The sequence below is a fragment of the Trachinotus anak genome, unplaced genomic scaffold (assembly GCF_046630095.1).
Source record: "Trachinotus anak isolate AG129_WGS33_773 ecotype Australia unplaced genomic scaffold, CSIRO_AGI_Tana_v1 ptg000003l, whole genome shotgun sequence".
NCBI lineage: Eukaryota > Metazoa > Chordata > Actinopteri > Carangiformes > Carangidae > Trachinotus > Trachinotus anak.
In genome coordinates, this window is record NW_027273854.1 from 1,056,477 (window position 1) to 1,080,710 (window position 24,234).

Below are 24,234 nucleotides of genomic sequence, written 5' to 3' on the forward strand. Positions count from 1 at the left end.
TTACAGGACATGTCATCTCTGCTTCTCTTGCTCTGTCTGCCTCTGTCTCTGCTGGAAGCAAATTCAAAATAGTAATAACCATGAACCTTGACAACACTAGTTCTCAAAATCTGCTGCAACCGTTTAATACTCCAATATAAGCTTTTATTTTGAAATATTACCTCGGACGTTACCTGTATTTTTCAGGACACCTTGACACCTTCCTCCCAGGCAGAGGGCTGAACACTGTCCAAGCCTCAGGATTTTTTACTGCATCTTTCAAGGTATCAACGTGACTGTAGCAGCTGTGATTTTTTCATCTTTCATGTTAAAACTGCTGCAGAATTTTGTCTCGTTTTTGCATTTTGACATAAAAATAAAGAATAAAAAATAAAATAAAACCAGGCTCCAAATCTGAACCTGGTGACCCTGCAGAGACCTGTGGCACCATGACAGACAACACAGAGGAACCCGGGGAAGGTTTGATCCAATTCCATTTAATAAAAAAAAGTCTTTATATTAATAACACTCAGTGTACAAATATAAATTACAGTTTGTGTGACAGATGTATCTGCCCACCAGAAATGTCTATAAATGTGCTTCTTTTAAAATATTTAATTACCTAAAAAATACAGGACACATACAGCAGTGGTAAGAGGCTGGAAAACAACTCACATATCTGATCAAACATAACAGTGCAAATCAGACGAAAGTGTAACAACAAGGCTGTACAGATAAAATATGTATGTACAACACACAAGGTAACCATTCGTTTTTTTATAAGGGTATATTTGTTCTATACATTTAAAGAAAAAATAAAAAACAAAAATATAAGTTTGACAGAATCATCAAGATCATAGGGATTAATCTAAAATACTTGGTCAGTGACTGAACATCTGAAATGAAAGAGTGTGATGTGAGACTGTGGCTGAGAGTCCTTGGACTTATTAAATACATGATTTATTTTGTTTTAAATACATTTCATGAGAGTAATACTGAGGGTAAAGTACGTTCTGTGGCAGTGAAGACAAATGTAAAGCTGCTATTGTGCAAACTGAAGAATTCACGGTGAAGTCTGGTCCAGAGCCCGATGAGCCAGCCTCAGGTTTTCTCTCAGTTCATCCATCTCTCTCTGTGTTCGGGCTCTCACGATGCTCAGCTCCGTGTACATGTCCTTGTACTTCTTTGTCACGTTCCTCTTGTCCTGAAACGTGACACAGATCTGGTCCTTAAGTTTTTTACCAAACTGCTAGAAGCAAATTTTTTGACACATGTGAAAGATTAAAGTAAAACTCCTTCACTTTTACCTACAAATGAAAGAATAAAAACTATTTATCAACTTCTTTTACTTAAAAATGCTCTTAAATGTCAGAGAGCTGCAGAAGTCTGTTCAGTTGGTAACAATAATAATAAAAATAATTAAAAAATAATAATAACAATAATAATAATAATAATCTGAAGCTGTGTAATTAAGAATAGTTTCAGTTATCAGGCTGCAAGCAAACAGTGAGAATAAAGCTGATGTTGACTGTGTTTATAGTCGGTGTATAATTATCTTCATCGTCTGCACCTGCTAGTGTGAAACTAAATTCTGCTGATTATCTGATTTCTCTGACGTCTTCCATCAGCAGGACGTCTCGCAGCAGAATTTTATTTCTCTTTCAGCCGAGTGGCTCTAGAGACGGCCTTTCAGCTTCTTCGTGCAGAATGACAAATCACTGAACAAAGGTTTTTCTATATGGGAGTTATCAATAATGTGATCAGTTGAGTCACTTTGCTCACACACTGAGCAGTTTGATTCAACAGAGTCAGACTGTAGACTGGTATTTATTCCAGCTGCTCCATGTGTGACTCACCCTCTGAGCCGACTGCAGCTCATCCTTCAGAGACGTGATCTCCTGCTTCAGACTCTGCACCTCCGACTCCTTCACCCTCAGAGTGATCTGCAACAGAAACTTCAGATCATCAGCTTCTCTTTGGAAAAAGCTCAGACATCCTCAAACAAACATCTTCCTCACACTCAAATGGTACTTAGAAGCAGTTTTACAGTGATGACAGTTAACTGTGTAAAGGGTGACAGTCCAGTCCACACCTTTGAAGCTGCACTAAGTGGACTTGGCTCAAAATCTCATGACCCTTTAACCCCACAGCAGTGTCAGCAATCACCTGTGTGAAGAAATCACCTGAACTTAAACCCACTGTTATAAAACTATATGATCATCCTCAGTTCATATTTGATGACAGAAACATGGTGACTAATAATCTGACGACATAACAAGTTGTTTCTGCTCTTCAATGAAGTTCAGAGAATCAGAAATCTGTCCAAAAACAACTGGACTCAGAAACATCACAGACTCTGTCTCCCAGTGAGAAAGGTTCACCTCCATCTCATAGACGTCCATCCCCTGACTGAGCGGCAGGTCGTCCTGTTTGGCCAGTGAACACAGTCTGGTGATCTCTGCTGCGAGGTGACCGCTCAGCTCCTGGACAAGTCAGAAACAACACAACACTCAGTTGTAATATCACTGAAAGTCACCAGCTCTTAATCTCAGAGATGCAACTGACTGAATCTGCTAAAATCCACTTAAAACAACTGAAAAAGATGCTCTGTGTAACAGCAGAACCTGCCTGAGAATCATCATGTTTTTAAGCTTGTTCTGCAGTGAAATTACATTATTATAATTTACATTATTAGATTGTTAATACTGATGCATCAGTGTTCAGCAGCATCTCACTGTTAAAGCTGTGGTGGAGCTTGTTATACAGAGTATAAGCATAGTGAGTTTATATATATATATATATATATATATATATATATATATACACACACACACACACACACACACACACACACGGACAAAATTGTTGGTACCCTTCCGTTAAAGAAAGGAAAACCCACAATGGTCACTGAAATAACTTGAAATTGACAAAAGGAATAATACATAAAACTTACTTTACTGAAAATTAACTAATGAAAATCAGACATTGCTTTTGAATTGTGGTTCAACAGAATAATTTTAAAAAACAAACTAATGAAACTGGCCTGGACAAAAATGATGGTACCCCAAGGAAAGATTGAAAATAATTTGACCATAGGGACAGGCTAAACTAAGGTGTGTCCTGTAATTAGCATCACAGGTGTCTTGCCTATTTAAATGGTGAAAAGTAGTCACTGTGCTGTTTGGTATCATTTAAAATAAAATCTGGATAGGCTGGACGGTGTCGGCGGTGCAGCTCCCAGACTGTCAGACTGTGAGATCGGCAGAGCATTAAAGGGCCTGTGTGTAGGGTTTGAAGATGACTGACTTTGTTGATTTTTAAAGGTAGAATAAAAAAAGCACAAACTGAGAATGAATGAGCTGAAAACAACACACAGAATACATCAGTTTCTACCAGGATTGTCTCAAAATGTTCTGAATATTGTGAAAGACACTGTGATAATATATAAGAATATATATTTACATACATGAGGCTTTTAGATTTTCTAAGGAGCTGCTGACATCTTGACAGGTGGAGCAGAATATTAATGACACGACTAAAGTAAGAGAAGATGTACTTGTTGGTTTTGTACGCAGGATTTCTTGTGAGTACTAACTGTGAACAAGAACACAGGGTTGACTGGAGAGTGTATCACCTGGTTTCTGGTCCTCAGGTCCTGGTTTTCTTGCTGGCACTGACACAAGGCCTTCCTCTCTGCATCCAGGGCCTGGACCAGGTGCCCATTCTCCAGACACCTGAGAGAGAACTGCTGGGACAAAACCTCGAGCTCCCGCTGGTAGGAGGCCAGCTCCTCACTATACAAACACACAACCAGCACAGATAATAAACACAAAAACCTCTTCTGAGCAGTAAAACTAAACCATATGTGCCACTGTCCTTCACGCTGCAGCTCAGTAACGATCCCTGCAGTGTTGGAAATCATGACTAGACGTACCTGTGCTGTCTGTGTATGTCCTCCAGGACTGTGTCTCCGTTGTTGTTTTCTGACTGACATCTCCTCCGCACCTCCCTCTCCAGCTCCAGACAGTGGGCGTTCTTGATGGCTTCGATTGCTGAGAAACAAGATTCAGAGCCTCGAGATAAATGTGGGAGAATTTATTGAATCTGAATCATCTTTAAAAAATGAGAGAAACTGAGGAGGAAGACGTTAAAGCTACAAGAAACTTAAAAAATCCACTAGACGATATTTTGCAGACCAGAGTCTCATTCACCTGTTGCAGTGGCAGCGCTCTCCTCCTCCAGCAGCTGGTCTCTCTCCACCAGGAGCCGCTCCACCTCCTGCTGGTGTCGGCGCTGCAGCTCCTCCACCACCTTCAGATGAGACTCCTCCATGGAGGCGAACCCCCGCTGACACGTGGCCTGGGCGGACGACAGGGAAATCTGTTCATCACATGAAATGTTTCTATATGACCTTTAATTCAAATGGTCAAAAATATCATTGTTCCACAATACAACCTGATCACTGACAGTTCAGTCTGAGACTTTGAGACTGAGGCTATGTTGTGCTAACAGAGGTGTGGGGGGGGGGGGGGGGGGGGGGGGGGGGGGGGGCTACAGCTCCTTTCAATTTTTCCGCCATAAAGACAAAATTATCTCTAAACAAGTTTCAAACAAGCTTTAAATTCTGCCTTTAAACTTCACACATTTAGCTCCATCTACCTTCAGCTTCTCCATCTCCTTCTCATGTTGCATCTGAACAGAACTCATTTTCCCATCATACTCTTCCTTCATCTCCTCCACAGTGACACACAGCAGCTGCTCCAGCTCCTCCACTCTTCTTCTCAGCACTAAAACTTGCTCAGTGTCCAGGTCTGGATCCGTTTCCTGGTGGGATTCCTCACTTTCCTCTAAGTTTTCATCCGACACCTCCTGGATTCCCAGTAGTGTGGTTTCCATGCAGCGGAGCGACGACTCACCCGTCTCCTCTCCTGGTGTCTCAGGTTTCTGTTGAACATTTTCTGTCCTCGTTTCATCTGCAGTACTTTCCTTTGTTATCTGCAGCTCTGTCTCTGTGTCCTGTGGGTAAATCTCATCTGTCTGACAACACACGTTCATCTTTTCTCTCCACCAGGATCCTTGATGCTCTTCTAGGTTTGACAGTTTTGCTTTTAGCTCCATGTTTTCCTCCATCAGTTTGACACAGTTGCTGCAGCTGAGAGAAGAAATGAGCAGTTTCTGTTTGGTCTCTTCAAGCTGCTTCTGCAGCTGGTTTAGGTGGCAGCAGTACAGAGCTTCAGTGGCTGCAGAGTGAACCAAACCAAACCATGGATGCTGTGAAATGTCAAAATCATTAAGTCTGTCCGCGATCAGCTGGAGTTTTTCAGGGGCAGAGGAGCTGATAGAGGAGGCAACGTGGTTTAGCAAAGAGATTTTCATCTGTGTGATCGCTCTAAAATGTTCGATGCCACACAGCTGCTTATTAAAATCTAACATCTTGCTTCCATCACTCTTTGTGGTTTCTGTTTCTGTCACACTTGCGGTGTCCCAAATAATGTCCACATCTTTCAAAGCTTCCCTTCCCTCATCTGTGCATGAACCTGTCTCAGGAAGTAGATGCAGACCCAGCTGCAGCATTTCTCTCTCTAAAATCATGTGTTCCGTCACCTCACTGAGAAGCACTTCTGCAGATTTCTCCTCATCTGATTGGGAAGAGCTGGTTTTCAGTTTGTTGAGAAGCAAACTGCAGAGCTCTTCCTCCCACTTCAGCTGATTCACCACTGCAGGCATCTTCTCCTCATCCTCACTTTCTTTTCCAAAATCCAACTTGTCAATCACCTCCAATAATTTCCCCAAAGCCTCCAACCTCAGGACCATCCCCTCCATCACCTGCTGGATCCTTTCTTCCCCAGAATCACACCTCTTTTCTTCCTTCAGCCTCTCCTTCTCTAACTCCTCCCTCAGCCTCCTGACGTCAGCCTCCGCCTCTGCAGCTCTCTGAAGGTAAAGTTTCTCCGCCTCCTTCAGCTCAGCGTTTTGCACCTGCAGCTCCCTGCAGCTGATTTCTGATTGGTCGAGCTGCCTCTCCAGCTCTGTCAGCTTCGCTTCAGTGGCCTCAAAACACCGCAGCAGATACCCCTCTGCTTTCTGTTCATTTTTCTCCTCTCCTGGTTCTTCCTTCTCTGCCAAGACGTTCAGCTGCAGCAGCGCCTCCGCCTCCCTCAGATTTTCCTCCAGAGACGTGATCAGCGTCTGGGCCTCCAGGAGCTCCTGGTTCCTCAAGCTCAGCTCCTTCTCCAGATCTTCTGCCCTCTTCTTTTCCTGTTGCTCCACTTCTGGGAGGTGATGGGGTTCAGTGTACCTGCTGCTAAGCTCTGCTTTCAGCCTCTCAATCTCGTGGTCTGCCTCTGTCAGCTGGTTTAACATCTCCTGGTTGCGCTGGTTGAGAGCCTCGTTCTGGCTGGTGAGCAGCTCCAGCTCCTGGGACAGCCTCCTCACTATGGCCTGGTCCGGAGGTATGTGCTGCTCTATGAGACAGCTGAGTGGGCTCCTGTCTCCCTCTGCAGGCTTCTCCAAAGTGAATGAATCTGAGCCGTATTCACTGTCATTCATTTGTGTTTTGGAGGCGGGAAACAGCTGATCGTCTTCTCCGTCCAGCTGCTTCTGGTGGTTGGTTGCTGGGCCATCTAAGTTAACTCCTGTAATTTCTCCATCGTTCTGAGACAGTATGTGTTGGCTGTCTGATGCAGGTGAGAGCAAAGGGGAGAAATCCCCCAACTCTTGGAAGTTGCCCTCTGTGTCATGCAGCCAGATGCTGGGCATCTGAGGTGTTGATGAAGGTGTTTCGAGGCCGAGCTGCTCCTGCATGTCCTGTCTGATAATGTTCTGCTTCTGCAGGAGCTCTCTGTTGTCTCTGTGTACATCTATCAGGCTCAGTGTCTGACTGTTTGACAAATTTTCATCTGTGTCCAATCTGAAAAAATCTGCTTCAGAGCCAAGTGGAGGATCCAGCTTAGGAAAGAAAACAGAGGAAAAGGAAAAGCAGGAGGATTAGCTACACACAGAAACACAGGAGATATAAGCGAACAGACTCCAGAGGCCGGTGATGTGTTTAGCTCTACCGATGTGACCTGCTGCTTCTGAAGGTGATGCTGATGATGATGATGATGATGAAATCCTACTGGACTCAGCTGAGTTTCCAGCTCCAGTCTGCGCTGCTGCGACTCTTCCAGCTGAACCTTCAGATCCTCAACCTTCAACAACACAGAGACAACCAGTTAAAGGGGAACTGCACCAATTTCACACTTGAAGATGAGTTAACTTGTTAATGTTAGTTAGTTAGTTAGTTAGTTAGTTAGTTAGTCCTCAGTCCGGCAAATAATTTTGTGATTATAAAGCAGGTCTAGGTTCTATATTAATACTGTGAAAGTATCAAAGCCTCAGTCCACAGAGAAATGCACACAGCCTGTATTCAGAAACTGAGCCTTAAAACCAGCCGTCAGGACTTCTGGAACTTTGTGATGTCACAACAAAGCAGTCACCGACCTCAGCCACGCCCCAGACCCCGCCCACCTGGACCCACCATCCAACCTTGCAGGATTTGGTTTCTCTGAGTGTTTACCTGAAATGTGTTGTATTTTTATTGGATCACTCAGAAGTGTAAAATATTGGACCTTTAATTGAACTTTAGTTGAATTTTGTTGCTACTTGGGGACAGAATATTTCTACAACAAGCCTTTTTTAAGCTGTGAGCAGGATGTAGATTGGGTTTGGGACAGTGTCAGAATCTACAGCCATGCTAGCTGCTCTGTGAGACTGCTTGTTATAATATTTACCATGTTCACCATCTTAGTTGAACGTGTCAGCATGCTAATGTTTGCCGATTAGCTCTAAACACAAAGTCGAGCTGAAGCTGATGTGATGACCTTTTACTTTTGCAGGTGTTTGGTCCATAAACCAAAACATATCTGCTGCTAGAGGAGAAGTCTGAATGATGCATCATCTGGGAACCATGAGTGTCTGTACAACATTTTCAGTCAGTAAGCATCTCAGTAAATTTCACTGCTTAAATAAAAACATGACCTCTTGGAGGCTCTAGAGGATCACCAAAACCTACAGGATTCATCCTCTGGGGATCATGATCAAAATTTCATGACAATCTCTCACAAAGACAAATTCAGATATTTCAGTCCGACTGCTCCACATACACACTCACCCCCTTCCTGTAGCTGTCCAGCAGCTTCTCCATCTCCACAGTGTCTCTGGCGTCAGTCCACAGTGGGACTGTCCTCTCCCGCCTGAACACCGTCTTCTCCACCTGCTTCCAGCACTCTTCTATATCCTCTTCCACCTTCTGCTGTGACTTTGGACTCAGTGCTCTGACGCTGCCGTCCTCTCTCTTATCTCCAGCCTCCTCCCAGCTCAGGGAGAAGCCCAGCATGCTCTCATACCTCCTCCTCCTCTCCTCCCGCCTCCTCCTTCTCTCCAGGTCGCCCATCTCCATTGAGCATGGAGACTTAGTCCTCGGGGGGTCGGGCTCCGGTGACGGCTGGTTCTGAGGTCTGAACTCGGCCCAGTCGAAGGTTTTGTAGCGCCCTTCCCGCCGTCTTTCCATCACACTCCTGGGTTTGGGGTTAGGGTCTCTCTCAGTGGGGACGTCAGTGGAGGAGGAGTCCTGAGTGACATCTGGTTTGGGGAGGGCTTCAGGTGGGCTGCAGGGGACGTGGTGGCCAGGTAAACTGCACACAACATGGAGGTATGTTTAGATGGAGGAAGATAAGATAATGTCATGATGAAATTACTGATTTGAAAGAAAACAATCAACCATTTAAATCACTTTTATGGAAAAACATTTCAACAAACTGTGAGGATTTACTGCTTTCCTCTGCGTCTTACTGATAGCATGAAGGAGGAACAGGCCCTGAACACGACTAAATACAGGCTCCCTGATATATCAGCTTGGATACTGGATTTGATTACCACCCATGTTATAACTGGATCAAGACTTTGCTGTTTTATCCGACAGGTATTCTGTAATTTGACTTTACCTGGCCACATCTGGGGCATTCGCTGGATGTACGTTCTTCATCAGAGATTGGATCCAGTTCTTGCGTATCCCTGCAGTCATGGCTGACAGTGTGTAGACAGCTTTCTGCGTCTGTGACATTAACAGAGTTAATTTGCAGGAGAGAAAGTGTTGGCTCTTTAGTGAAGGAGCTGTTGATCTAAAGCCTTACATGGATCTGGAAGCCGTAGTTCCTCTGCACCTGGTACTCAGACACATTATAACACTTCGTTAGGTCGATTTCTCCTTCGAGATCTGAAGCCTGAGAGGAGGAAGCAGAAAATCTCTGTGTTAACGGAAACACAAAAACTGATTTTTTACTCTACAGAACAACAAATATCAAAGTACCTCTTCAGTTACTGAGTCCTTGAAGTATCTCAGACTGTCGGTCGACAGCACAAACCAGTATTTCTTCCACTAGAGGGAAGCAAAGGACAAATGAAAGGTACAGACGGCGCAAGGTTGTTAACATCACTGAGTTTAGGACTGAGAAAAGTTTACCTGGTCATTCTCATCCAGTTTCACCATCCAGCCTTTCTTGAAGTTTAATAAATCCGGCTGTAAGGAAGATAAAATATGAACCTTTTGTTGTCAACAGTTTAAGGAAAAGAGAAGAAGAAATGTCTCACCAGAAATCAGACCTGTGAGCACTGAGTAAAGTTAAGTTCGAAGGGTTTTCTTGTCCACTGACACTGGACTGTTTGAATTATTGTAAAGTAATGATGCTATCTTGGTCAGTGGTTCCCAACATGAGGGTCACGACAAAAACGTGGGACGTCGTGAGATGATTTACAGCATGGCAAAGCAGAAAAACATATTTATGCTCTTTACTTTCATTTAATTAGGTTTATTGTGTGAATTTTTATTCCTACAAATGATACAAATGAGAGTTAACCCTTTGTAACTCTTAACAAAGGGTTAACTCTCACTGGCAGCTGAAACACTAGTGTGTAATGGTCCCTGATTTTCAGACACAAATATTTAGTATCTTGGTTTTAATTTGTTGACTTGCCGTCATGACTGTGTCTGACGTCCTGCGGTCCAGGGATCTGGCTCGTCTCTGAGGGGGGGGCGCGCTGAGCTGGGCTATGTCTCCACACGACTGCAGTTTCTGTGGAGGGCAAAAATTTAAAAATCTGAATTATTATGAAAATGCTGAAATTAGAAGAAAACTCCTTTCATCACCAGCATTGGTGGTTTTTTATAATCAGGCTCAGGTTTTCACTGATGCAGAGACGTGACGTGTTTTCTCATCAGGACGGTGGCAGCTCTGCAGCCTGCATTCCTTCAACCGGAGTAACCGATAGTCTGGGTCCTTGGCAGGGATGTCAGCTGTAGGGATTAGGCCTGCTGCAGAGCACCGCGGGGAGCCCAGCAGGCTTCTCTCACTGCCTGCTCAACTCTTACTCACTCACCAGTGAACTGCACATGGGTGACTGGATTTTGGATGTGGAATGCATGAAAAGGTTTTAGAGGCAACATAATCCCTGATACTCTGAAGCCTTTTTGTCTTACATTTCAAAATGATGCTACAAGTCCAAAGAGCAGAGTGAGATTCCTGCATGCTTCTTATGATCAGGTTTCATGCTGGCTAATAGAGACGCTCTAACAGCACGAATCAGGGTCTCTTTCAAGTCTGGATTACACAGCATTAAATGGAACAAGGTTTTTTGTTTACTTGAGCCGCTGCTATTCAAAAGATTCATTCTTCCCTCTTATATAACCACTTTAATGGGAAAAAAATGACCACTTTAATGGTTACAGAACATTCTTTGTGTTTCCTTCTTCTCTGGCATTTACATTGAAAACCATCCAAGGACACAACACGCGCAGGAACACACACTGCAGCGTGAACTGAGCTTTTTTTTTTTCCTCCCAAACAATCGCTGACGGCTGCAGACTGTTCACTGAAGAAGACTCCCAAAGCTGGAGGGGGAGTGGAGGGGAGGGGAGGGGGGAGAGGAGGCCGTCTTGGGCATCTCAGCTCTGAGGTCTGAATGAACTCCGGACGGGCTCCTCTGACCTTCTCCTTGCCACCAAAACAAACGCACCCAGAGACATAAATCATCACATGGGATAAAAGTGCTGCTGGGTCATTTAAAGGCAAATCCTCTGGAATGAGCCTGTGTGTTTAATCAAAGATTAACAGCTGCCACACTGACGACCATCTGCTCCACTGTTCCACAGCAGCTTCAGAGACTGACGGTTGTTTCATAAAGGTGCCTCACAAAAGTTTCGACTGAAAACTCACAAACTGAATCAAGGTTAATCTGCTTCATTAACGCAGCTGATGTGAGCAGACGAGGTCAAGCCTGGTTTATTTCATGACTTCAGAACAAAGACCCAACACAACGAGCATCGATCGCATCAACTCAGCGAAGAAAATGGACAAACCTGTGAGCGCTCGTGTTTCTGAACAACTCAGTACGTTCACTGCTCTGGATTTATAACCTATAACCTTTGAGCCGTTAGTCTCGTCCTTCACACTCTCACCTGGACTCATTTTGATCTTGGTCAGAAACATGTGGATAAACATCAGGTTTTCTCTGTTAAGCTCAGAGTTGTGTTTTCTTAGATCCTTAAAACCTAGAATAAGTGATTTTTTGGCCACTTGGGGGCAGCAGACATGACAGATCATCAAGTGTTAAGTGAATATGATGAACTGATGATGATGGTGATGATGATGATGATGATGAATCTAAGGCCACAGTTCCCTCTCTTTGCTCTGTTTCTGGTCTCCACCAGCTCCATCTGGCTTTAGACTCATGATCAATGATCAGTTTTATTATAATTGTTGTTTGTTTTACATGAAACAGCTGATTTCAGTTGAAGTGTTCGTTGTATTTTGGGTATTTTTTTAAGTGTCTAAAATTCCCAACCACCCCTCCACAGGAGCACATCACTCAGCTCCTGAAGAACTATGTTTACTATGTTTAAAACCGGCTTAATTTCTACATTAAACCAAAAATCAAGTAAAATCAGGAGAAAATCTCTCTAATGAAAGTGTATTTAAGAAGACTTGAAAGAGGTCAGTGATGCAGCTGACCTGGTTTCGTCAGGCAGCTCGTTCCGCAGCTTCAGGGCTCTGAGTGAAAACGCTCTGACACCTCCAGTTTTCAGCAGAGGTGTCGTCTACCTCAGGCTACGAACGGGCTCATATGCAGCTAACAGCAGATTCATAGCCCAGAGGGAGGAAGTGAAGAGCTGCGAGCTCTTCTCCCGGACGCTCCAGCCCGAGGCCGGTGAAGACGCTGCTGCAGCAGTGGAGCTGTGGTGTCAAATGCCTCAGTGTCGTTAAAAAGATTAAACACGTCGTATTTTGAAAATATTTCTAAGATGATAAAAACAAAACATTAAACAGTTTTGACAATAAAGAGCCATGTTTACACAACACCCTCAGGACCAGGCAGTTTCCACGGTAACTCATGAGGTTTATCTAAAAAAACAAACCTGACTTAGTGAACTAAGCCTGGTTTAACCTGTAATCTAACTTTGTGTGACGGCCTGTGGAACGTTTGTGCCTCGTGTGTGTTTGGTTGACACTGTCACAGTCAGACTCTTGTTAAGGTTCACTCACCTCTTTAATCACTGGAGCCTGACAACACACAGTGTCTTTCACAAACAGATGTGCAGGTGGAGAGGAGGCGACTCTTTAAACACACACCGTGATCCTGCAGAATATTCTATAATGAGTCCTTGAGACTCACAGCTTCAACATGACACTGCCTCTTGTTTCAGTTCATAGGAATCTCTGGAAAAAAGTTTGGAAGAGGAATGCCGCCTCCCAGATTACAACGCACACCAGCAGGCGGACTGAACGCCTTCAGGGCATCAAAACCAGTTCTGTTCACAAACAAAATGCAGCTCGGAGTGAATCACCAGCGCTCTCCCACCTGCTGACACATGTACGCACTCACACACATTCTGGGAGAAACACAAGCCTTGACACGGCAGGACTGACTCGTCCACGCGTTTCTTGCCAAACTCTCATCACCTGCTTTTTAGAGCTTAACATGGACTGAATGAGGACTGTGAAGACGCAAAGACCTTGAATGAGACTGGATCCCTCGTGTTTACACAGTGGCTGATTGATGCAAACAGAGTCGGTGAGGGATTTGAGAGTCTCTCCCCTGTGGAGGTATTACATCAGGTCAGAGCTTCGTCGTTAAAATGACGTCTTCTCTGTACAACACCTGGTTGTGTGAGTCATGTTCAAACCAGTCCAGCCCACAGCCGAGCCCGGTGGCTGCCCCAGTCCAGTCACGACAGCCCACAGTACCTATGTATGAGTTTCATATGGCAGCGAACGACCACAGTCCGGAAATGGGTTTTTAATTGTTTAACGTTGACGTTAAGGACCTGACTTCATATTGTCTTAATCATTTTCCTGCTATAAGCTCCAGGACAAACTTACAACTGAAGCTGCAACAATAACAGTCATTTCACAAAGGATGTTTCTGTTTACTGGTTTAACATGCCTGTCGCCGGGTTATGGCCAGTTATCATTAATGTCAGTTAATCTTTTGTTTCGTTTGGTTGGTCTTTTATTCTCCTTCAGTTTGCCCTGTGTGCTGTGCTTCACCTGACACCGGACAACCAGCAGAGGTGACACGTCAGACTCCCCGTCATGAAACAGACCGGCCTCATGAACAGGTTCAACTAACAGGATAAAACATGTTAATTCATGAGCCTCAGAGGTGCCGGTGGGTGGATTTACCTTTGGAGAGGATCGTTTTTTCTCGTTTCCAGTCTTGACGCTAAGCTAAGCTAACCAGCTGCTAACTCTAGCTGCAGTTAGACATGAGAGTGGTATTAATTCACCTTCCCATCTAACACTTGGCGGGGGTGGGGGGGTGGGGGGGTGGGGGGGGTTGGGGGGTCTGATGAAGCATCATCTAGCAGCTTTAGAAACCAGAAGCACACACCAGCCCGTGAAGTGCAGAACATGTATTGCAGCGTGAGACTGTGGTCACCTCTCTCTTGCTGCTGCGAGCCTCACTCCTGCCCTTCCTGGAAGCAGCTGACCCTCCTTCCCGCTCCTCTGCTCCCAGAATCCTCTCTGCTGAGCTGCCATTGCTGGAAAACATGAAAATCTAATTAGGGAGAAATTTATCTGAGACAAACACACTGTATGTTTGTGTGTCTTCCCCCGACCGCGCTGACACACAGGTGGGTTCTGACATCATTTCCACCAGGACGACAGCTCCATAAAGATCACACTGCTGCTGTTGCTGCAGAGAGACGAACTGATGACTGAGCAGTCAGCTGATGTAATGAATAGACACTGTCAGATGAAGACGAGCGGTGCTGGGATCAGGCTCAGTCGGTGTCTCTTAGGACATGAGTGTGAAGTTCTGTGAGGAAGCTGATTCATGGCAGAGACACATTACAGTTACTTTATTTTAACTAAATGGGTTTTTAGTAGAAATAGTTCTGACAGTTTTTTTTATTTAAGCAAAGCTACAACTTCAAGGGAAGTTTTTACTCTGTAAAACAATAGGAAATGTAACAGCCCTTTGCTCCATGTGAACAATTATAATTTACTGACCAATCAACTGAAAATTAATCAGTGGTAAATATTGGAGATGTAAGGGCAGATCGACATTGATCAACAAATACTAAGTAAACCAGCATCAGTAGAAACAATAATCTGTTCTTTGTGCTCACTTTCTGCTCCTGCGGTAACTTTCACTTTGTTCCATAAACATTTTTGTTATATATCATGTATCATGACCAAATTAAAGAATACTAAGATTTTGAATAATAAATAAATAAATAAATAAATTCACAGTAGGTTCTTAGTGATACAACCAGCCCCATAAATCATGAGCATTTCTCTCCCCTACAGTGCATGACTTTATTACATTAGCTGCTTTAAAAAAAAAAAAGTATTGATGTTGGTATTGATGTACTCACCACTACTGAAAATACCAAACATTTACTAGTTACAACAAACTCACAGTTAAACTGCAGAAAAGTGACTCTGTGAACACGTCTGAGGTCATCACTCTGGGCTCTGGAGTTCAGAGTGGTATTTGTTATTATTGTTGACATTGCATAGAATTTAAAATCATAGAATTCATCCCTCAACTGGAAAAAGTGTTTGATGAAGTGATACTGAGATAGAGAAAAAGACATGTGAGCTGCAACCGTCTCTGAATCAGAACTGCAAGAAAGATGAAAGTGGAACAAAAAATGATTTATTGTGAGGAACCATCCCCATGTGACGCAGTTCTCTCTCTCTCTCCTTGTTTTCTGTACCTTCCCTAACGTTCACACTGGAAAATCCCCAAACACAAAAGGCTCCAAAAAACTGAACCATCTTACCGTTCACTAACTGTGAATATTAAGACCTTATCTTTGTTAGCTTTTGTCTTGTCAGTTTCCACACAGCTTGTTCTAGCTAACATGTTGGTTTGCTTCTAACCAGCCTCATCACTTTCTGATACTGCAGCGTCCAGTCGCCGCCCTGAAGAAGCAACGATGGCTGAAGCTCTCGGAGAGACTGGTCAGCAAACAGCTGCTAATGCTAACGTTAGCAATGTAGCAATAGCACAACTTACAAATAGCTCCTTTAATTATTCGCAGTATTTACAGGGGACGACACACATGATGTAAACATGTCAGATTTAGAAGAAACACACAAGACAAAAACATCCTGAAGATCAGATTTTGACATATTCTGTCAAAGAATGAAAAGAATTAAATCAAAACCAAGAGTATCTGATTTACTGTTCCCAAAGTGAAGGCAGGTTTGCTTCCACATACATAAGTCATGTCCGTACACTCTTCTTGAGCAGGATGTTTCAGTTCCCTCTAAGTCAGCCCCGTGCCCTCGAACTGAGCTCTGAGCTGAGGCCTCCTTTCTCTGACAGGCAGGCAGACAGTCGGCATTAAGGTCCTGAGAAACAAGGCTGCAGATATCTAATTACACCAGCCTTTTGGAATTTCTGGCCTTATTTGGAGGGGGGATAAGTATTTAGTGTTTTTGTTTCCCAATAAGGCAATGAGTGAAGAACTGAGATGTATTCTCCTCACGTGACCAGTTTACATGCTGCTGGGGCACAAACTGGGAGGGTTTCTTTAAGCTAAATATAAAAAGCGGCAGTCAGATCTCTAATGGAGGGGTAGAGCGTGAGCCTTTGATCTGGTTTTTAGCGGTGTGTGATGGCTGTTCGACTGAGAGGCATTGGATGTCCTTTGTGCTAATTGCTTGCACATTTACCCCCTTTTCCTCTGCCAAGGCACTTTAAATGGTTAGCATTACCCACAGATTACATGCAAACAGACATACAGAGAATAAACTCCAGATTGCAGCCAAACACAATCTACAGAAGATTTACTTACAGATCAAATTTGGCTGGAAATTGCTAATCTTGCCCTGATTCATTTCTAACCTTCTGTCCTGGCTCTTGTTGTTTGCTGATGTTTGGATGTTGTTCGACTCATCCAGCTGCTTGTTCGTCCCAGGGTCCGTGTTTCCATTGGCTGCCAAGTCCAGAACTGGGCGCCCGAACCTGCCGGCGCCATCCAAGGTCTGAGAGTCCCTGGAGAGCGGGCACGGGTGGGCAGGCGCGTTGCCTGGATATAGAGAGCAACACAAACAGGTTTCAGACTGGAGTTAGATATAATGTTGGATTATGTTCACTAAGAAGCTGTTTTCAAGGCAAATCATCCAGCATCACCACTGAGATACATCGGTTCTCCCTCCTTCTCCAAAGAGCTCCAGAGATTTCAGACTTTTACCCTTCAAACACCAACAGACCTGAGTCAAGAATATGAAATAAAACATTTTTCGTACAGTAAAATTTAATTATATTTAAGATACAGCTTCTTCTTGTAATCCCCTCATATCCTCGACCATCACATACATATGTCTGTGTTGGCAAAACACAAGTGACTTTACTGGGTTATAGATACATTTTTGTTATTCTTTCAGCCTATTGGTGTGTATATTTACACACACATTTATCTATATAGATATAGATATACATATATATAAAATGGAGTGGTATCCATTTTTTGACCCGAATACATTTTGTAGCTTGCGTCTGTGTGCATATCTTCCTTTTTTCATTTGAGATTTTGCCGACTCTCTAAATGTCCGGACTCCCAGGAGCTGGATGGATTCTTTCTTTTTTAATCCCACAGGACGACGTCCGGGTTCACACTGTAGTCAGTGGCACAAAACCTCCACAGCTTTCCCTATTTTACATAATGATATATTTTTCCAAGTCTAGGAAATTACCCAAGAATTCAATAAAGCATCTCAATCAGAAAAAAACCAAAATCCTGAGTGGTTAGAAACTAAGGCGTCGTTGAGGCCGATCACTCTGGGCTTCAGGCCCAAGTATTTTTTGGGAACCTCACTTGGAGCATCGGCGGGAGGGGAGTGATGAAACAAGTGCTGAGTTTTTGAATGAATGATGTATGAAGTATAGTTAGCAACAGCGAGTGAGGTGATAATAAACAAATAAATCAATGAAAAGATCTGGACGACCTTGGTTTAGTCACAAACTTCTTTTAATTCTAGAAACGACGGTAATCGCACATACGGCGTTTTTATTCTGAAGTTGCCATGGTAACGTCGACAGATCCACAGTCCATTTTCTGTTTCATATGACAGCTAATTAATCATCGACACCAACACAAAGAAAACAGACTTACTGCACAAACTACATTATCAGAATCAACCAAAGAGCCTTTGTACTGAGGATTTTCTGTTTAATTGGAAACTGAGAAAAAAACAACCTTAAATTACAAATCACTGTAACTAAGACTGGATCCTTAAAGTAAATCTAGACCCACAGTAACTAACATTATGGCCACTTACATGCAGCACTGACACTGACATATTGTATATAAATGAAGTAAACTAGAAACTAAAATTATAATAAAAAATGAAATAAAATAATGAAGAAGATAATTCTTAGATATTGGTTGACTTTATAAAAGAACTGATCAAAATGATCATCCCTGTCTGAAAAACACCTTAAAGAATTCAATGACTGTCCAGAAATTCAAACCCTGCTCCAGGAGTCCTGACAGAAGATCATTCATTAGGGTCTCAGAGGGGCCCTCTAATGAAGGAGCCTATAGGCACAGTCAGCAGGAGTTAATCCAGGCCTTTATTACAGGACCTGTCCAGACCCTGCAATAAGTCTGACGCCAGCTGGGGACTGGTGTCGCTCTGTCCCGGCACAAAGCTCCAGTAAGGACGAATACCTGTCCTGTGCTAATCATCAAGCCCACCAGGACCTGTTTAAGAGGACTTTTATGGATGATGTTTGGTTTTTATGATGCCTGAAGGTTAGAGTCACACGTCTGTCTGCACATCACAGTGTGTTTGTGCGTTTTCTGTCTGTCAGTCTGTGTCACTTCCTGTTAAAACAAAAACTCCTCCAGCCTGTTCCCATGAACACAACCAGGACGCAGCCGACCTGCCTGGTTAAACAAGGGTTAAATCTGTGTGAACATCTGCACCACGTTAGGACGGAGCAAGAGGACAGGAAGTGGTTGTGACTGGCTGATGGACACCAAAGCCTTGCTATGTGTGTGTGTGTGTGTGTGTGTGTGTGTGTGTGTGTGTTTTGCCTCTGCTGCACCTGCAGGGGTCTGCCCCGGGCCCAGGGGGTCTGTGACAGTCCAGATGGGGGTCACATCCGGTCCCCTGCCCTGCTGGTCTTCCTGCCACCGACCACAGCTGGACTCTGCAGGATCAGTTGCAGCCATCTTTGCTGGACTGGGTTCCTGATTTTTCATTGAAAAAAAACAAAACGATGATTCAAACACTTCTTTTCGATTCCTTCATTTTCACTTTCACCCATTGGACATAAATTAAAAACATAAACATAAACATTTCATCACAGGATAAATGATGACGACTTCCTGTTTTATTTGACCAGTTGTCAAAACACAAGATATTCAATTGGGAGCTGGAAGATTCTTATAACTATTCCTATGATCCATTGATGGTTTAAATAACTTTTTAAGCACAAATACTAAAAATTTAGTTTGTATTTTTCTTCTTTAGCTTCTCATTTGCAAAGATTTGCAGATATTTTGCAGGTCTAACCCTGTTGACTTCACCTCTGCTTTAAGAAGCTTTGATGAACATTTCACTCTATGTTCTGATGCTTCCTACATCAAATGTTTAATCAATGAATTGAGGAAACAAATGTCAGATTGATCAATAATGTAAATAACAGTCACAGTCCTCTTTCAAATTACGACGATATAAAAGGAGATAAAAGCAGCAAATCCTTAAATTTAAGATTGAAATGATCACATGTGTTGTTGGTTCATCTGTTGCTGATTATTTCAGCACTTTTACCATGTTTTTTTTTTTTAAGCATGAGGAGCTAAAGCGACTCACTAAAAACAAACTTGTCGTGGCAAACTGCCAAAAGCATCATCTCCGGTAACTTGTTTTGAAAGCTTATTTTAAAAAAGACAAAAATGTGACATCTTCATCCTCTGAGGAACATAAATGTGCCCAGTAGATCCCAGTAGGTCCAGACTGAAATATCTCAACAACTAGTGGATGGACTGAGTCACAGTCTCCAGAAGCTGAATCCCACTGACACCATGAGGTTCAGAGCCCACAGGATTCATCCTCTGGGGACCAGGAATATCTGAACTGAATGTCATGGCCATATTAACGGCTCCCGCAGCTGTTAATCTGTTAATCTTTCACCGAATCAAAGTGTTCCAGCTTCATTTGTCCCCGGAGCTGACAGGACAAACAGTGTGAGCCACAGAGCGAACCACTGACTGGACATTTGCTTTGTTACCTGGGTGGCAACAGGATCCACTTTGCGCTTCTTCTTCTGATTTTGCTTGTTAGTCTGCAGATACACTGCGAGCTGCTCGCTCCACCTGGTACAGAAACATAGAAACAGTAGAGACCCGTGAGAAACCTCTCAGCTAAACGCTCCTGTAGTGTTCTGCAGTTTTATACCGACCCATTAATGATCTCTTTATTGTCACCACGGATGAATATCTCCTGCTCTGGCGTGACGATGCAGAGAGCGTTTCTCTGGCCCGTCCTCGGCTCGGCGGCTGTGATGTCTGTGCACAGATTCATGTTCACCGTCCCCTGTGGCAAAGTGCTCGGCTGGAGGAGAGTCAGAGCGTCTGAGTTACTGACATTGCGTTGCTAGGACCGATTACCAGGACGCACATGAATGACTTTCACACAGAGAGCAGTTAGTGGTGTTGAGTGTGGAATGAAAGAGATGAGGGAATGAGATTTGAGGGGATCACAGAGAGAGGGGGGATGTGTGCATTAGAGGACAAGCTAAGCCAAAATCATCTGCTGTGGTTCTGCTCTCAACATCTGGCCTAAAGATGCCGGCTTGATCCCGACATGCTGTAAATGCAGATGTATACTGTACACAGAGCAGGGCTTACTGTACTCTGCTATCTCAGGCATGTTGTTGTCATGATCACTTCCTCACCAGCTCATCCAGGGCGAAGCTCAGGCTGCCGTGTTCATACAGGATGAAGAAGCGCCGCTGCCATTTCTGTCAGACAGAGACAGGAAACAAAATCACTGCAGTTTAGTTTTTCTTGAGGAATAAGTCACAAAGCAGAAGTGGGAAATGTCTGTGTATTTCATTTCACTTCCAATATGTCGTACCCTCGACCTCTGCATCGGGTTGTCAAAGTCTGTCCCCTCAGGAGCCAGACACAGCCAGCCTCCGTAGATGGGTTTCGCCTGCAGGTCGAGGGAGAAAGAGGAAACTGGATAGTTATTGATCAGCCAAAGAATTTAATCACCTCACTAAGTCACTGATTAGTCAAATCTGCAACTCGTCCCTGGATATGCACTCAGATAATAAATGAGTTGTTTGAAATGTTGTAAATTCCCTAATTTCTGCAACTGAAACATCTGGATTTTCTGCTTTTCTTTGTTTTATGTGACAGTAAATTAAACAAAGCCTGAAACTAACAATTATTTTCACTATCAACTAATCTGTTTATTAATTTTTCAATGGATTAATGACCATCTGAGGCTATTAAATGTCAGAACATGTCCGTCACAGTTTCCCACAGTCCGAGGAGACGTGTTCAGATGTCTTGTTTTGTCCGACCAACAGTAAGAAACCCAAAGATCTTCAGTTTATAATGATAGAAAACAGAGAAGAGCAGATCATTCTCAGATTGGAGAAGCTGAAATCTGAGAATATGTGGTAGTTGTTGTTGAAAAATGTTTGACATGACTAACCAGTGATTAAAATAGTTGGACATTAGCTGGACTGAGAGATTGTTCAGGCCGATACAGCTCACAGCAGATTCATCAGTGTTGTGATAAATGATTAAGAGATGTTTTAAATGTCACCTTCACATAATTTGTCCAATGACTCACAAGTTGATTTTTCAAATGTAAAATGTTCTGCTCAGTTTTCTCACAATTCTTCAAAAAAGCAAATCTAAAGCATCTGTAGCAAAACAGCTGATTACGTGTTTGTTTGTTCAAATTTGTTTTAATACTATCATTATTGGATTTTTAAAACTCTCAAACATAGTTATCAGTATTGGCCTCAAAGACCCAATATAGATCAATATAGATCAATAAATAATATGAACCATCCTTTTGAATACACACTGGGATGAAACTGGGATTCCACAGTAGGAAACATTTCTTTTTATGGATGAACCTGTTAAAAATAAATTCAGCAGACAGACAGAGTAACGTATCCGTGCGGTGATGTGGGACCAGATTATCATCTATGAGTCTGTGATCAACTTTGTTTCATTAAATGTAAGAAATCTGTAAAATAAATATATAAATAAATAATTAGGCTACACTCTCACAACAGATTTCCTTGAGCCCAACATGACAAGTTCAGATTGTTTTGACCAAACACCAAAGACACAGGAAAGCAGCAAATTCTCACATCGAAAAAGCCACAAACAGAGAATATTTGGTATTTTTTACAAATAATCGATTATCAGAGAAGCTGTCTATTGATTTCCTGTTGATCGACTAATCAGTCCCAGTTGTGAAAACTCGGATGGATGAAGAAAATTCAGACACAGTATGAAACCTTTAACACCGTGTGAAAAACAATGCAAACATGAGGCACAGAACAGGTTTCCTCCATGAGCGCGGCCGAGTGCGTCAGAATAATACCATGCCTGGTGTTTGCAGGTTGAGCAACACGGATGAAATTACAGGGCCCAGTGAAACCAGGCGGGGGACAGGGAGCAATAACACATCTGAACAACGTGAGGCATGTAGCAGGCCGTCACGACCCCTGACATCACCTGGATCTGAGACAAATAAAGAAATGACTGAGCGTCGTTACTGCTGACCTCGAGTGAATTTATCAATCAGTTCTATATATCGATGGTTTGTTATCTGTCCAGTAGAAATCAAACTTTTTCTGATTCCACCGTCTGAAATATTTCCTCTTGCTGCTACTTGTCTTTGCTGCATATCAGGAATCTGTAAATTCAATCAACTCAAGGATTTCACAAATGAATTTAAGGAGGCTCTACTTTGGGATTTGTCTTTATTTTTGACTTTTCATATGGAAAATGTATAATTAATAGATTAATTGGTGAAATGATGAATCCTTGTCTTGCAAGACAAGATCGTTTCAAATGAAGAAATAAATTAAATGTTAATTAAAGAAAACTAGCAGGTCAGCTACAAAGCTGCAGCTGGACCGATTAGTCAATTAATCAATGGGTCGATTGGAAAATGAGCCATTTCAGATAATATCAAATAAGAGACAGACGCTCTTCTCAGTCTCATGTGACAGTGAACTGAATTCTGTTCAGAGGAAAGAAACGAACATCACGACCTGCAGATGAATCAGTGATGAAAATAACCGTTCGACCAGTTTCACCCTCAACACTGTCACGGCTCATGTTTGTAGTTACTCAGCCTGAACTCTCAGTTTGGAGGGAGAGGCCTGTGAAAGCCCCGGAGTCCCGGGGCCGGGGGCCGGGGCTCCGGGTCCCGGGCCGGGGTCCCGGGACCCGGAGCCCCGGCCTGGGTCCCGGGCCGGGGTCCCGGGGACCCGGAGCCCCGGGACCCGGAGCCCCGGGACCCGGCCCCCGGCCCCGGGTCGGTACCTGCTCCGTGTCGCGGTCGCTCAGCAGATGCAGCTCCCGGGGCTTGAAGCAGTTTTGGCACTTGCTCTTGTTGAAGATGTTGGCTTGGAACCGGTCGCAGGGACTCGCCGCCTTCTCCGCAGACATGTTCCCGGACACGCGGGTCTCCTCCCGGGGAATGACGCGGACACTGGCCGCCGCCCTCCGCGTCTCGCGGGTCGACTGAAGCGGCTCGTCCCGCTGCAACATCTGTCAATCACGGGTCTGTTGGAGCCCGTTGTCATGGTCACATGTTCTGACGTAGATCACGACACAGCATCCGGTCACAACCTACAAAATAAAACCATAATTGACCGATTTTCTTTTTCTTTCCTTTTTTTGAAAGAAATGACTTTAATGAGCAGGTATACAGATAAGAAAATAAATTAATAATACTTAAATGTATTGCATGCTAACGTAGACATACAGCAAGTACAGAATAAAAAATAAACAAATAAATAAAAAATCAAATAAAAATATGAAATATATAGAGCTCAGCGGGGTTAACTGCTGTCGTCATGGCCATAGACTCTTACGTAGATAAAAACATCCGGTCAGAAATCCTACACAATAAAATTATTGTTTTTCTTTCCTGTTCAAAAACTCTTTAACGAAACATATAAAGCAATTATACAGATAAATAAAATAATACTTTAATCAAAGGCATGATAATGTAGTAAAGTAAAACAGAGAGAAACAATTTCTGTCATATTCAGGGAGTCCAAACATTTTTTCCCATTGAGGATTAATTCATGATCCATTTTACTGTTGCAATTATTTTTTACTTAATTTTGCTAAAACAATAAAAGGATATATATTATAACTATAATACCATCTTTGGTCTGAACTGTATGCATTATCATCATCATAAAGAACTGTAAGAAACAGAACAAATTGTATTACTCTCCTGCATTAAATATCTACATTATCACATGTGATGCCATGTGTTGATGTCCATGGTAACACAGAAAACAAGAAAAACCCTGCACAGACAGACAGTGGATGCAAGCATTTATTCAAGGCAATGGCAGTGGCAGGGATAGTACAAACTAAAAATGATTTAAAATTTCTGGCCATCCAAAAATGTATAAAATACAGTAGTTTATTATTATTTGGTATGTGTCGCTGATTACAATAAAACACAATTA

At 43.1% G+C, this 24,234-nt stretch overlaps 1 protein-coding gene across 1 annotated transcript; it reads right to left on the minus strand.

Annotated features, from left to right (window-relative positions):
• Positions 1-456: 456 nt before the first annotated feature.
• On the minus strand, positions 457-23,397 carry LOC139609934 (myosin phosphatase Rho-interacting protein-like). Its single transcript, XM_071465005.1, has 22 exons — positions 23,069-23,397; positions 20,622-20,699; positions 20,440-20,505; positions 19,945-20,096; positions 19,774-19,858; positions 18,586-18,730; positions 16,378-16,561; positions 13,954-14,056; positions 9,993-10,091; positions 9,482-9,538; positions 9,329-9,397; positions 9,153-9,242; positions 8,964-9,073; positions 8,132-8,654; positions 7,038-7,169; positions 4,639-6,927; positions 4,191-4,338; positions 3,914-4,031; positions 3,614-3,773; positions 2,361-2,462; positions 1,836-1,922; positions 457-1,183 (listed from the first exon to the last, which is right to left on the minus strand). Exons 1-22 carry the CDS (start codon positions 23,294-23,296, stop codon positions 1,043-1,045), a joined length of 5,166 nt encoding a protein of 1,721 aa, XP_071321106.1. The 5' UTR covers positions 23,297-23,397; the 3' UTR covers positions 457-1,042.
• Positions 23,398-24,234: the final 837 nt, after the last annotated feature.

What these genes read in the sequence shown, in the direction of transcription:
- LOC139609934 (XM_071465005.1), bottom strand. Translation starts at nt 23,296, where the DNA reads ATGTTGCAGCGGGACGAGCCGCTTCAGTCGACCCGCGAGACGCGGAGG. An exon ending in AATAAAGAGATCATTAATGG is followed by an intron (nt 19,859 to 19,944) that starts GTCGGTATAAAA and finishes TTTCTGTACCAG; the next exon opens with GTGGAGCGAGCAGCTCGCAG. An exon ending in ACCTGAGGACCAGAAACCAG is followed by an intron (nt 2,463 to 3,613) that starts GTGATACACTCT and finishes TGACTTGTCCAG; the next exon opens with GAGCTGAGCGGTCACCTCGC.